The sequence below is a fragment of the Nannobrachium achirus genome (genome assembly GCF_963921795.1).
Source record: "Nannobrachium achirus genome assembly, chromosome: 2".
Lineage (NCBI taxonomy): Eukaryota > Metazoa > Chordata > Actinopteri > Myctophiformes > Myctophidae > Nannobrachium > Nannobrachium achirus.
The window spans coordinates 62,238,496-62,253,758 of record NC_137811.1 but is presented as its reverse complement, the minus strand read 5'-3'; the positions used below and the strand labels follow the sequence as shown (position 1 = coordinate 62,253,758).

General features: G+C 41.5%; 1 protein-coding gene across 2 annotated transcripts; it reads right to left on the bottom strand.

Annotated features, from left to right (window-relative positions):
- Window positions 1-428: 428 nt before the first annotated feature.
- gnb3a (guanine nucleotide binding protein (G protein), beta polypeptide 3a) lies at window positions 429-9,453 on the bottom strand (the record flags this gene model as incomplete). Of its 2 annotated transcripts, none has more annotated exons than XM_080749020.1 (8): window positions 429-535; window positions 1,191-1,407; window positions 3,496-3,697; window positions 3,887-3,953; window positions 5,020-5,182; window positions 6,017-6,080; window positions 7,596-7,740; window positions 9,393-9,453. In XM_080749020.1, 8 exons carry the CDS (start codon window positions 9,451-9,453, stop codon window positions 429-431), a joined length of 1,026 nt encoding a protein of 341 aa, XP_080605146.1. The 2 variants fall into 2 exon arrangements, with proteins under 2 accessions (XP_080605146.1, XP_080605145.1); XM_080749019.1 differs by having other exon boundaries at window positions 7,596-7,744; window positions 9,397-9,453.
- Window positions 9,454-15,263: the final 5,810 nt, after the last annotated feature.

Genomic DNA, 15,263 nt, shown 5'->3' with positions numbered 1-15,263 from the left:
CATAAAATGTATTTCAACAGATGTGTAACTTGTGGTTGATATGAAATGTAACAACACAACTGGTGTGAACCTAAATTCTCTGTAACTGGACATGTATATTTAACTCATCCAATCTCAACCATTTCCATTTGGCAACTGTTCTCATCTGGCTTGCACGAAATGCATGTCTTAATCAACTGGATTGGATTTCAACCAACAAAGAGAGGATAACCCTGCCTGGTATTTGCCCCCTATAACTTGAGAAGTAGGTGTGAGAGATTTGTAGAATTATGACCCTTCTCACACATTTGAAATAGGACTTGGCACAACAAAAACATCTTACTCCAATCCAATTCTTCCCTCTTCTATAACTCCCATCCCCACAAACCCCTCTACCAACCCTCCCCATCTCAAACTATCTTCTCCGCCTGCTGGTGGAGAACCTGTCCTTAGTTCCATATCTTCAGGAAGTTGTCCCAGGATCCTGTGCAGCAAGCCATTCCGTCCATATTGATTCCCATACAGCTCACTTTGTTGTCATGACCAGAAAACGACCCTGGAGTAGAATATCACCAGAGATAAAATGGGAAAAAAAGAACAAATGAAATATTATTTGGTTAATAACATTTTAAAAAGACATTTTCAATACTATTTCTATGTTGTACAAAAGCATGCTATAAATTATTATGTCATAATGTATGTATGGTCTATTTAACATTTGCACATGTCACATTGGATTTTCTGAATCAATTAATCAAAATAGAATATATTTTATTTCCTTTGTAACCTTTTCTGTAAGTCTTCTGATTTCCTCATCAACCACACTTTTTAACTCAATACTAACCTGACTGACATGATACTGATGATGTCATGGTCAGTATCCTGGACAGCACCTGACACCCTGTGATAGGGACTTGTCACAGCCCTGTCCCTCCCAGGGATGTCAGGCCCTGTCACATTAGGCCCCTCTCACAGCACTGTGTATGCTGTCCTGAATGGCCTGACATCCATGTGACAGGGCTGGTAACATGTCAGGTCCAGTGACAGCCTTGCCATTTGGTGCTGTGTGAGCAAAATCTGATATTTGGATATTGGGTAGGGGGCACTGGCCCAAAAAAGGTTGAGTAACACTGAATTAAACACATTTGTCTTTGGCGTAGAGATACCCCTCTCCTTTGAGAATTATGTCTCCTCTGAGTTTGTTTACTCACCGACTTTCTCAGCCTTCAACGTGTCCCAGATGTTGACATTGAAGTCGTCATAGCCTGCCAGTATCAGCCGCCCGGAGAGGGACGGTGCGATGGAAGTCACACCGGTCATGATGGAGGAGTCCTGGTAGGTGACTAGCTCCTGATCAGCCCGCAGATCATACAGCTTACAGAAGCAATCGTCTGACCCGGTGATCACTGCATTACCATTGGGGAAGAACTTGTGGGAGAGAGGATAACAGAGGTACAAACAATTATTATGCAGGTTATTGTGGTGTGCATGGAGGACAATTATGTCTGATATAATCTAATTGAGGGAAAAGGTGTGATAAACAGAATGTGCACCTTTTGTACAAGAACCGCTTCTCTGGTATAGTGGTTCTCAAACCTTTCAGGCCGTGACCACCCAAAAATATTCATATTTGAACCCCCCCACACACCCTGACAAGCACTTGGAATGTAGAGTTGAGGTGTTATATTTAGTTTGCCTCGATTTCACAAATAAATATTGTGAAAATAGCAGATCTAAGCTCACAACGCCTCGCCTCTTTCTTATCGTTTTATTTATTTTTTGTGGAAAGTTTCTATATTGAAAAAAGGGCAGATCCATGCACACCAAAGAGGTTTACAACAGGTGCATAGGACAAAAGGATGGTCCAAATGCAACATGTAACAGCACACTGTCTATGTCTTTAGACCTTCATAAGGATAAAGTCTGGAAAGTTTTCAAATTCTTTTGAAACAATTCTGCTTTTTTGTGATTATTATTATTATTATTATTACCCATTATTATTGTTTGTGACCCCAAATCCAGACTAATTGTTTGGGAAATACTGTACACTATGCCAACTCAGGTACAACTTATGCAACAGTGTCTTATCTAACACAAAACTCATAATCCAAATGTAGCTTACCATTCAATCCACCCTGTTCTCTGTAACTCTAACATGGTCTGGTGCCATCTTTTGGTGGGCTATTGGGCTTCTATGAACTGGACGTTCCCAAGCATCAGTGGGGTGTACCAGTGTCCCATTAAAATGTCCTGTAGTGCACTGTTTCCCAAACTCGGGACCCATTTGTGCCCGATTTTTATGGGTCACGACGAGTCACGACTAAAGTAAAAATAACATTTTATTTTCCTAAAAAAAAAGAAAATAAAAAAAAGTCCCATCCCCCAAAAATCATTTTAATCTTTAGGGGGGAAAGAAATATTCAAAAATGTCAAACAAAGAAACAAACAAATCTAAGAAATTCCATGAATAAAATATAATAATAATTAAGAAGTAGTGAAAATAGCCGATCTACAAGCTCTCAACGCGGCGAGAAGCGACACGTTGTTGTGAGATCGGCTAGGCTCTCTAGTTTGGGGCCCGGGCAAATGTCTAATCTCTTTTTTGGGTCACAGGCTAAAAGGTTTGCAAACCACTGCTGTAGTGCATTCTATTTGACAAATTAGTTGATTCTTATTTGAGGGCCGTCCAGACCAAGCATGACAACTGCTATAAACGTTTTAACAATCGTTCTAACTCAAGTGGATGCCGAAAGTGAAGAATTAAACAGCCATTTACTGATTTACTGATGCCTGATTTACCGTAGCAGAAGTAGATCTAACTAGTTGAGGTGCCAACTTGCATCATGTGCACAAGTAGGCCATGTATGGCCATGTATGGCCACTGGCATCACCAGGAATGCTGGTCCCTCATTGGCTGTTACTGATGACGTTGCCAGAAATGCTGGTCCCTGATTGGGCTACAGACTTAAAAAAAGAAGGACACGACATATGCAGCCAAACGCAATAGCTTGCGCACTCTGCTGGCGCAAGTAGCGCATCTACAACTTGGTTGGGAGCTTGTACGTCTACTGTAGTATTTACGGTACCCAGGCACAACTGAGTATAACTTAGGCTTTAGGCTGTATTCTTACTCCGCTACATTTATTTGAAAGGTTTAGTTACTAGTTACTTTGTAGATTTGGATTGACCACTTCAGCCATATATACATTTCGGCCATTTGAAAATAGCTGTTCTACAAGCTCGCAATGTGTCGACACATCGTGAGCTTGTAGATCTGCTATTTTCAAAATATTTGTACGCATTTGAAAACCTTAAATGGGACATTCTGCATAATGAGTACTTTTACTTTTTGTACTTAAAGTACTTTTTGATATCAATACTTTTGTACTTTTACTCAAGTACATTTTGAATTCAGGACTTTTAATTGTAACAGAGTATTTCTACATTTCAGTATCTATACTTTTACTTTAAGTATAAAATGTGAGTACTTTTTCCACCACTGTCTCCTTCCCTTACCGCAATGGCATTGATGTCACTCTCGTGTCCTGGAAATGTTTGTCTACATTTTGCCTCTCTGATGTCCCACAGCTTGGCTGTGAAGTCACACGCCCCGGAGATGAAGTACTTGAAGTCTGGAGACACGCCCAGCGACATGCAGTCACCTAGGTGACCATCGAATATAGTCTTCTGTGTTCCTGTCTCGATGTCCCATAGCACACTGGGAGGCAGTAACGAGGAGAGAAAGGCACAGGAAGGAAGATATGAATTGTTTGGTTCCATGATGAGATATCCCATCAACTGTTTGAAAACACTTTAGGCCTACACTTACAAAATGAAAAGATACCACAGCATTAAAAACAAAGCATCCCATAGTTTGTATTAATCTCCCATAATTCAGTATTCTTACCAAGTACAGTCACCTGAGCTGGTGATGATCTCACTGTCACTAAGGAAGCGACAGCAGGACAGGTAACCTGAGCAACACAGAAACACAATATCAACGATACAATTGAGCCTTTAGCCAATGAGGGACCAGCATTCTTGGTGATGTCACCATTAACAAGAGCGACCTGATATAAATAACAAGGAGCAAGTTGGCACTTCGACAAAGTGCCAACTTGCCCACCCACATACATACATATACAGACAGCACCAAACACCACCGATCACAGTACTTGTGCACTCTGCTGCCGCACAAGTAGGCCATATATGGCCACGAGTGCACAAGATGCAAGTTGTCATCTTTTTTATAGTATTTATTTTTTTCATTTCCCCCAAAAGTTATACAAAATAAATGAATCAAGAAAGATGCAATTCTGGGCAATTGCAAGTGTGGTTGCTGTGTGATGTGAGTCACACTTGCAAATCAATTCCGTCGGTCGATTTCAAATATGGCCTAAGTGCGTGCCACCAAAACTGTGGGAGGAGTAGTGAGGCAAAATAAAGTTTATCCGGAAAGATGGAAAGATCGAAAAATGGATGGGAGAAAGTCAGACAAGTACAATCAGACTAAAAAGTAATTGATAAAACACAGCCCTCTAACACCTCTCAAGACAATATCAGTCACAGAACCAATTGGGACCTGTGTTTTTGATCTATCATGATTAAAGTTTTATATTACATTGGGTTTGTATAGGAAGGGGGCATGTCTAATAAAATGAATGTCAAATAAATAGGCTATCTAAATACTAAATCAAGAAACTTAAAAACTGTCTGGGGTGCTCATAAAGGCCTCAGTAGACATTAAAATTACCCCAATATTTGAAAGTGAAATTTAATCAGCTAGGACATGGCTGGACCATGCTTCCATGGGATCTCCCTCCTCCAATATCTGCAATTGTAGATGAATGGTTTGATGAGGGTTTAACAATGATAAATAAACTAAAGTAGGCTAAAGCTGGTGGTTTAATGAGCATCTTGGAATTGTGCCTGGGGTCCTATCTTGATATTAAGCTGGATGAACGTTTGTAGTTCTTAAACTGAATGTCCCGGGATTTTGTGGTTGTTTGACCAATTCTTTACTACTCTGTAGTTTCCTACCTGTGTGTGCAGCCAGCTCACGCATGACCTTTACTTGGCCATCCTTGCCCTTGAGGTTGTAGACGGAGCACATGTTGTCCAGACCTCCACAGGCCACCAGATTCCCTGAAGGAGCGTAGGCACAAGTCATCACCCAGGAGGACTTCAGGGGGATGGCATTCACCTGTGGACACATAGAGATATTTATCAGTGTGTACATTTGCATAGCTGATAGGGCTGTCACGATATGACATTTTACATGACGATTAATTGTCACTCAAATGATCGCGATTAACGATTTAATTGTGTTTTTGTTGTTGACAATTACATTTCTGTTTGGCTTTTAGTCTTTGAAGTTGCACATGGCAGATATGACACAAACTAATTATACAATACATGGTGGAAATAGCCGATCTACATTAGCGATTATGTTAAATAATTGCGATTAGACGATTATGTAATAATTGTAACAGGCCTACGTAGCTGATAGGTCACCTCATGCTCTGCTCTGAAATATTTCCACATGACGCTATACTGTTGATGCCACTTACTATTGATCATTGTATTGTAACCTGACTACAACTGCATCTGATGCTTAGATGTTCCTCTTTTTGCTAAATGCTTGTTGTGCTGTCAAGTGCTTTGGCTCAAGAGTAAATGAAGCAGATGTTTTTGGCTGTCTATTCTGTGTAAAAAAATGTGTTTGTTTGGTTCTACAGCACAATTTCAAAGAAATAATATATATAATATATATAATAAATGAACAGATGGGGTACTTCTGAAGTGTCTATCATTGTATTTGTCCAAAGACTTCAACAGATACACACTACAAACCTTAGTTGGGGTTTGTAGTGATTTCATTTTATTTGACAAATTATGTATGTATCTAGGCTACTTAAAGACAATAAAGTCACAGTAACATCCAATGAGAATTAATCATCTGTGGTTATAAATGTCCATACATAGAAAGCACATCTTTCAGCTACAGTTGTAAGATAGAGCTTCATCTCTATCTCACCTTGTTGGTAGTGATGGTGTCCCAAACAATGAGTTTTCCATCCTGAGAAGCACTGACACACAGCCTGGTGTAGACAGCAGGACAATGAACAAGAAACAGAGAATGAGAAAGCAGGGAAGAAAGAGAGAGAATGGTGTTTAGTGAATTCAGCAGTAAATACCACACAGAGTAGATACCACATCTACTCTGATTCCCAATACTATGTCCTTCAGTGTATTGTTTACACACTAATCTGTGCTCTATAACAATCTATGCTCTATTAAGTTCAAGTATAGGGCAGCCATAGTGTGTAGAGAGAGGCTGTCTGGTAATCAGAAGGTCACTGGTTCGCCTCCCGGTCCTGACTTATGTGTCGAAGTGTCTCTGAGCAACACACATGTAACAGAGGGTTGTATGGAGCTACATCTCAAGGTTGATTACTTCTTAAAGACGAGTCAATCACGTTCAACAACAACTACACAAGACTGGGGGCCCAGGTCTTTGTTTCCTTGAACTTTCTTGCTAACCGATGATAATCTAATCGTAGAGTAGGCCCCTTCTTCAGTTCTTGTTCAGGTTCATGCAGCAATGCGACATCATGTTGTGTTGTAGTCATGCAGCATCGTCCGAATAAGGCGGTTTCCTTTTCTACAACACACATGATCCATCCTCCCCTCTGAATGATCATCTGAGCAGCAATCAGCTGGGTGAAACTGAATTTCCTCTGTGGGAAGTTGTCTGTCTTTTAATCACTCCCGCACCCCACTGACATCATTTTACTGACATCACAGATTGGCCTCCAAGTACTTTGTGCCTTTTTCACCCGGATTGCATTTATAGCAACACTCTAATCTGTGTAAGCCCCATGTTCACAGCAGACTGAGCAGAGAGCTCTGCAAGGCACCAACCTGCTTGTCGGGAGGAGTTAAGGGTTCATCTACTTGCTCAAGGACACCAGGAGCAGTAAAGATTAAACCGGCACCCATTCAACTACTAGACAATTGCTCTACCTTCTGGGTTGCTGCCAGCCCAACAAAAAAACTGCCCATTTTAACCCTTTTTTAAATAAAACAGTCTTGGACATGTGTCTAATGTACAAAATAAAATAGCAGTGTGATCACTAAACAAATCAGATTATCCAATCAGAACTCCCTCCATGATTTATTAACTGTAGTCACACTGTGCGCCTCTTTATATCTGACAGACATGAATCTGGATGGTGTCTAAATATGATACATTTTGATCACAGTTAAAACTAGCTTTGTCTGATAATGGAGTATGAGGGAGTAAACCATTCGATGGAGGTTATATAAAAGACAACAGCAGATGTTTTATTTTGTGCAAATTATGCTGTTTCAAATATTGCCGTTTCAGTGGTACTCTCCCCTTTCGTTTTTTTTTTTTTACCTTATTGAGTTTTGTAGGAAAGTAGAGGGTGCCTCCAGAGAGGTCACCCTGCTGCCTCACAGCTAGAAGGTCCTGGGAGCCTTTTGCTCAATGCTGTTCACGTGGGTTTCCTCAAAAGACGTGCATGTTGGGGACAGTCCCCGTCAGCAAGGAATCAGATAGAGCTGGATCTGGGTACTGCTCAGTGACTTACTTGCTATCGGTGAGGCACCAGTGCATGGCGTAGATCTTGGCCAGGTGGCCCCTTAGTGTCTTCCTGGTTTTGAATTGGACACGTGCCGCCACAGCTACAGAATCTGATGCCTCCGCAAGTGTGGTGTCCATGAATTCCTTACGGGCTTCCTAGAGAGTACACACGCACGCACGCACACACACACACACACACACACACACACACACACACACACACACACACACACACACACACACACACACACACACACACACACACACACACACACACACACACACACACACACACACACACACAGTGTATAAGATAACGTGCCATGATCTCGGCTGCCCTTCTATGTTTGGTGTATTTCAAATGTCATATACCATTTGACCAGAGTTCAGTTTTAATATATTAACAAAGATTATACAATAAATACAACTTTAAATATTATTTAGGGTAATGTGGTTATGAATAATGTTTTAGGAGGAGAGATAAGATGTCATCAAGTGATGGATGAATGCATTTTAGAGATTGACTGACTTTCAGGTATTTAAATACACAGCAATTATTATCATCGCTGTCGGGCAGAAACCTTGTATCTCTATATTTCATCCTTTTTAGAGTTTTCTTTCCATAAATGAATGTCCTATTTTATGACACAGCATGAGTTGTGATCTTGTGGATGGATGATTGTTGTTATTTTTGGAAGAAGAAAAAGAAAAGAAAAGACATGCCTACATGTCATGTCCAAAATAGGGATACAAGGTTGCCTATAATACTGTATCATGTCCAAAATAGGGATGCAATGTTGAACGTGGTCTTTCTGCAGGTTATACAAATATTTAACCAATGAAAAGTAGCTTGTGACTAAATAATAATATAGTCCACTTGCCAGAATGTGAACCCTGGCATGTTGAGTACACCAATGTTTTATGTTAGAAATGTTGAGTAAGGGTCCCCAGCATGTAGAAACTGCCGGATGCTAACTTGCATATGTTGAGCAATTTTCATAATTAGCTTTAATTAGCATAATCACCTATAATAATGGAAAATATGTCAAAAACTGATTGGCCGATTTGAACAATATTGGAGTGGTTTTGGGGGTTATTGAGGATGCTGAATCCATTTCTGACATTTTCTAAATTCAAAATGGCCGTTTTAAACTGGAAATGGCCATATACCAACTTAAATTGATTTTGATAGTTTTTTGTTGATTTTCCAAATGATGAAATGACTATTTTTGATAGGCTATTGTGGCAGTCATTGTTCTAACAATTAGTGTGGATTGTCTATATTTTGCTTTTGAAATGCAGATAATGTATAAGCATATAAATAACCACATTTATAATTTAATTCATAATCAAAATCAACAAAAAAGTATCAAAATCATCCCAATTTAAGTTGGTATATGGCCTTTTCCGGTTTAAAACGTCCGTTTTGGATTTAGAAAATGTCAGAAATGGATTCAGCATCCTCAATAACCCCCAAAACCACTCCAATATTGTTCAAATCGTCCTATCGGTTTTTGACATATTTTTCATTATTATAGGTGATTATGCTAATTAAAGCTAATTATCCAAATTATGAAAATTGCTCAACATATGCAAGTTAGCATCCGGCAGTTTCTACATGCTGGGGACCCTTACTCAACATTTCTAACATAAAACCTTGGTGTACTCAACATGTCCGGTTTCATGGGGCTCTATGGGCTGGTAAGTAGACTAAATACAATATATTGACTGGGAAAGTTGCTCAATATTATATTCATGTGATGTTGACTCATTATGAATGCTAATTGATAATGGCTTGTCCTACTGACCGTGATCTGATCTTTGATGTTTTCTGCCTCCTTTCGCAGTTCCTCCAATTCACCCATTGTAGCGGTCGTTAGGCACTGTCACCAATGGAGACAGGGAGAGATTGCAGGCAAGGTGATCCTGAAATGAAGTGGAGAGAGGAGGACAAATTACCAAGACAAAATATAATATGAACTTTTTGCATTAACTTGTCCCAATTTGTGATTTGTACTCTATTATCAAAAATATTTACCCTAGTCTCGATTACAAAAAATAAGATTATCCTCCTACCCTTCCTCTTAACTCTTGCTGTTATACAGGAATATTCAACTTATTTTCTTCCAAAATTACAGTTATGTTGTCTTAGCATTATGGCTCCCTCTGAACCCTGTATTTTTGGTTTGTTTGTAACGTTTGTGTACTTACTAATATTACTAATGCCCAATATTTAAAGGTTAAATCACTGGTTGCCTCGTCGCCACATATTATGGACTTGCATGTACCTGAAGACTTGTACCCTCTCTAGTTTTGATCTTTGCTTCTCAACGAAGCTCTGTTTTGCAATTCAAATTGGTCCTCAGCTGCTTTGCAGACCTTCGCTAACATGCACATGTATACACAAAAAAAGCATTTGTTGTTTGAATGAAAACACATAGTAAATGCAATTCAGTATGTCCTGTCAAAGTATATTAGTCTATAGTGCATCACTATACTGATACAAAACTATCATCTTTTATTTAATGATGTCAAATTCACATGTTTTCCCCCCCAAGTCAAGTTGTCGGTGCCTGTCACCTCTCCAACAAGCTCTTACTGTTGATGGCTTTGGCTATTGAATTTGGTAATGTCAAGATTAATCGAACAACGTTTAACACACAACCAATCACCTAATGGACAAGGTCATACAGTGTGACAAATGGCAAATGCCCTGCATGCGATCCCAAGGGGTGGCAGTGACTCATCAGCCATCTTCTGTTTGATTCCTGGCTCCCCCTGCCTCAAGTGCCCTTGAGCAAACACTGAATCCCTAACTGCTCCCAATGAGCAGGTGACAATGAACTCAACACCTACTGTAACTGCTCCCAAATGAGCAGGTGACAACGGTTCCCTCCGCTGTCTGCGTGAATGGGTGAATGTAAAGCACATTGTAATGCACTTCACAATCACGTAACCACTTAAAACCCAGCATCCATATTGTGGGGAATGCTTTCGCGGGAAAATAGCCGATCGACAAGCTTGTCGATCGGCTATTTTCAGCGAAAGCTTTCCTCACAATAACAGAAAACAGAAAAGACCCTAGTATCGAGCCCTGAGGAACTCCGGTCAACTATATGGGGTTTAAGTGGTTAATTGGCAAATTAGTACAGTTAGACAAACATAATCAAGGTACACTAGCAAAAATGTGAGAGATACTCAACTTTGTGAAACAATTACTGACTTTGATGACACAACAGATTCAGGGAAGAAAACACATTGGTACTTTAAACAGAATTATTTCAGAATGACTTCATGTTCAAAGAAATGCATTATGAATAACCGGCGCAATAGCACATTATCTTTATGCTCGAACAATGTGACATATTTGCATTGGCTGATTGCTATCAATTGCTATGATTCTATTTCCTTTATCTTACCTTGAGAGCTGATAGGTTGGAATATTTTCCTTGTGTCCCTGGAGCAATCTATTTCTCCCTCTCCCTCTCTCTCTCTCTCTATTTGAATGTCCCAGTCAAAACTCATGACCATGGGTATTTGCCTCTAATTTGTTTGAAAAGAAGAGGAGTGGAAGGCTTTGTGATGGAGGAGGGAACTCAGGGAAGGATTCTGTGGAAGAAAGACTTTGATTTTGCAGTCGTTGTTGGGCCCTATTCCTTTAGATAAGAATGACTTATTAGTGAATACTTTGCTGTTTTTAAATGTGCTCTATAAAAAAGTTGGATTGGATTGGACACATTTTTAGTTGGATTTCTGATATGTGGCCTAAAAGTAGCCAGCATGGAAAAAGAGTTTTGCTTTCTCAACATTCTGCATGCAGTTGAGTAAATTGCCTATTCTGAGGTCAACATTTGGCAAAAATAGAAGCTCACAAGATTTCACTACATGTTGTGAGCTCGTAGATCTCATAGTTTCAGTGATTGTTTTTGGTGTAGAGGGACAAAAGGTAGGGGGCCTTGTAGAGGTCAACTAATTGCGACCGTAGGTCGCACTTACTACAGAAAGCTGCTCGAGGTGTCCGTCTGTCTGTCCGTCCGTCCGTCCGTCACACACGTCACACGTCACACTTTTGCCCTGCTCATATCTCCGCAACCGTTGCCCCGATCCATGCCAGATTTTGCACACACACTCCTTACCTGCCAAACTACAACCTCCAAGGACCCCCGGAGCTCCAGGGACCCCCAGCTCCCTCGGGGACCCCCAAGTGTAAAAAATGAGCACATGTGCAAAAATTACCAAATGACCACCCCAACGGGGCTGCTCACGGGGCATTCCCGGGGACCACCCACTCCTGGTGCTCCAGAACGGATGCAAAAGTGGTGGCGCCCCCAGTGGAGGACCCCCTGCCACTGCAGCTCACATAAAATGCCGTAACTCGGGCTAGGAGCGACCGGGAGAGCCGGGGCCGGTACCTATTCGTCCGCCTTGGCGGCGCGGAGACCCCACCCCTCATTTCTCACATGGCCCTCTAGCGCCACCATGAGGCCGATTCAGATTTTGCCCGAAAATCACGAAAATCACTACACAGTATGTCTACACTCATGTCATCAACATGCTCAGGAAGATTTTGGAAAAACAAATTTTTGCTCTATTTGTGGAGATAAGTGACCTACGGTCGCTTATCTCCCGATTAGGGAGTCTTACTGGTACAGTATATAAGGTTAAAGTGGCTAAACTTTTTCTTTGACAATCCTATCCATAACAATTTATAGAAGATTGATCAAACCTGGTTGGTACCTTTTGTTTTGAAATGGGAACTCTAACCATGAGGCCACCCAGGGGTCATGGTGGCCATTGATGTCCTACTCTCCACAATGAGCCAATCATGATTCACACACATGGGATAAAGTTCTATCACTTACAAGTATAAATGGAGAAATCTGACTGTAACATATTCCTCAACCACCATAAGTTTTCTGGTGACTCACCTTAATTCATAAATCAATTGACTACAATTGGCTACATTATCATTGTTATTATAAAGTGTTGCTGTGTTTTAAACAGTGATGTTGCACTCCTGCCATTCTGTCTCTGGGACTGCCTTTGTCGTATGATTAAAATGCCTGCCCGTGGTGGGGGTAGGGGGGTGGAGTGGCTGCCTGCTGGATGGTACATTAACGCAGCCAGAGAGAGGGGGAGAGAGAGAGAGAGAGACACAGAGAGAGAGAGAGAGACACAGAGAGAGAGAGAGAGACGAGAGAGACACAGAGAGAGAGAGAGAGAGAGAGAGAGAGAGAGTGGAGTGAGTGGGGGAGGTGTGTACGGGGAAGTGAGATGCTGGAGAGTGGTGGTGAGATTTAAATCCGAGTGGCTGAGATTTTAAGGGAGGCCTTTTGGATCAAATCTGCTCTCATCCGATTACTGACTGCTCTTTGCATCTGGATAAGAGACGGAGAGAGAAAGAGGGAGGAAAGGAGGGAGGTGGGGGAGACAGAGGGATGAAAACAAGGGAGGGGCAGATGGAGGAGGGAGAGGGGGCAGATGAGAGAGAGAAGGGATGGGGTGATGGAGGGGTGAGGATGAGGTTGCGGGAGGTGGCACTGTGTGGAAATGGAAGACGGGATATGTCGCTGTGGTTTGGAACCAAATGCCCTCATCCACTGTATCAAATAAGTTTTATATCCTGCCTCCTTTCGCCAAGTAGAACGGAAAAAGTCACCAAATAAAATCCTTCATGGAATAAATGAATGTAGGTTGTTGGACCTTTGTCTTAAAGCTAAACAAATATTTTACACATTTCTGTTTCATCAAACAGATGGTGTCCAACAATATTAGGAATCAGAAGAACCTGGACAAAGGTTCATCATTCACATACTGTACATCCCTCTGCTGTGTCACATTACATACAAATATAACAAGGTGGAGTCAGAGGAATTATTCCATCACCTCAGAGTTAAGCCAAGTCAAGTTAACATACTATATGTCAATGTTCCATATTCACAAGTGCAAACGTCAAATGAATGAGGGTTGTTGTACACTTCTCTCTCCTGGGTGTCATGACACCTCACAAAGTTATATTGCCGGGAAAAAAAACATGTTGAATTATTTATTTTGAGGGTATGTGTAACCTTCATTAACTGATTTATGGACCGATAGTTTGCATCTTTTTTTAACAAGTGTGCGCTCTTCAACTGAATTAATTATACCTCATCTTATGTTCTAAAAAGTTGTTGAACCGGAGAATTGAATGATCATGATTCATTTTGAAGAATCCGTCTATGAGAAATTCCTCATTCATTCTGATATTAAATCCAGCAAAATTGTGGAAAGTAATTTCTGGGGGCTTGAAACCTTGCAATTGTGAGCATGTCCCAACTGAAAAAGCAGCATCACATACATGTTGAAAGCAATTATAGTCATATACATAAAAGATATCATCTACAACACTCACTCACCAATGTGTGGAAGTCCTCTTGTGTGGTGTAGCTTTTCACTACTTCCTTCAGCAGCAGGCCAGTGTCTACTGTTGTAAAGTTCACCTCCTCTTGTACAACACTTTCTCTTGTTCATTCACTTTTCTGTTTCTCACACACACACACACACACACACACACACGCACACACACACACAGGCAGGCAGTGGAGCTATTCCTCTGTGGCGCTCCCTCTCTCTCTCTCTCTTTTGCCCCTGTGAGGAACAGATGAGGATTGGAGGGATGAAGGGAGATCAGTGAAGAGGGGATAAACCATAGGAATGGTCAGAGAGAGAGCAACAGGGATGGTAAGGGGGGCTGGGAGAAAGTGAGGGACTGAGGGAAGGAGACATGCTGTGTGTGTGTGTGTGTGTGTGTGTGTGTGTGTGTGTGTGTGTGTGTGTGTGTGTGTGTGTGTGTGTGTGTGTGTGTGTGTGTGTGTGTGTGTGTGTGCGTGCGTGCGTGTGTGCGTGTGTGCGTGTGAGAGAGAGGTTATGTGTGAGAGAGAAACTGACCCCGAGAGGGAGAACATTAGACAGACTGGTGTGGGCTGGGGTGGGAAGGTGAGAGAAGGAAAAAGTTGGGCTTAAAGAGGGAGAGAGACAGGAAGAGATGTATGACGGGAGGTTAAACAAGGTGGGAGACGGATCATTGGTCAAGGGGTCATTACACATAAAGGTTGGCTTGAATCAGAAACACACAGATGAAGAGAAGGAATCTTGAAACATGGAGGTGGGGGTCGCACCAGGAAAAAGGCTAAATAGAAGCGCTGTGCTTGTGCACATGGCTTTTTATGGTGTTCTCTCTGACAGTTAACTGGTCTGTGACTGACAGCAATGGTGCTGTTTTATAAACCTGTGCAGTCTAATATTAGAAAGGGAGGACTATGGAGAGCGTGGGTGTCGCAACAAATTCTGGGCCCCGGGTACAAGGATTCACTGCGGGCCCCCCAAGAATGTTCTTCATAGGGAGAGAACTATTCATTGTGCTTTAACTATTTAAAGCACCTCACCTCAATAACCATGCAGCTGCAAACAAGTTCATTTGAGACAGTCAGGCAGCAAGCATGCTAAGTTCACTGTACTACCTTTCTGGTGTGAAATGGCACGAGGGACGCCTCCAAAAAGACCACTTGCAGCAGATGTGCCCTTTTGAGAGGTTTGAACACCTGTCCCCTCAGTGCTCTCTGCACGGCCCTGGCATCCAGTAGGGAAGTAGAAAGCAGCAAGGGTTATCACACCTTTTTATATCAAACACCCATTT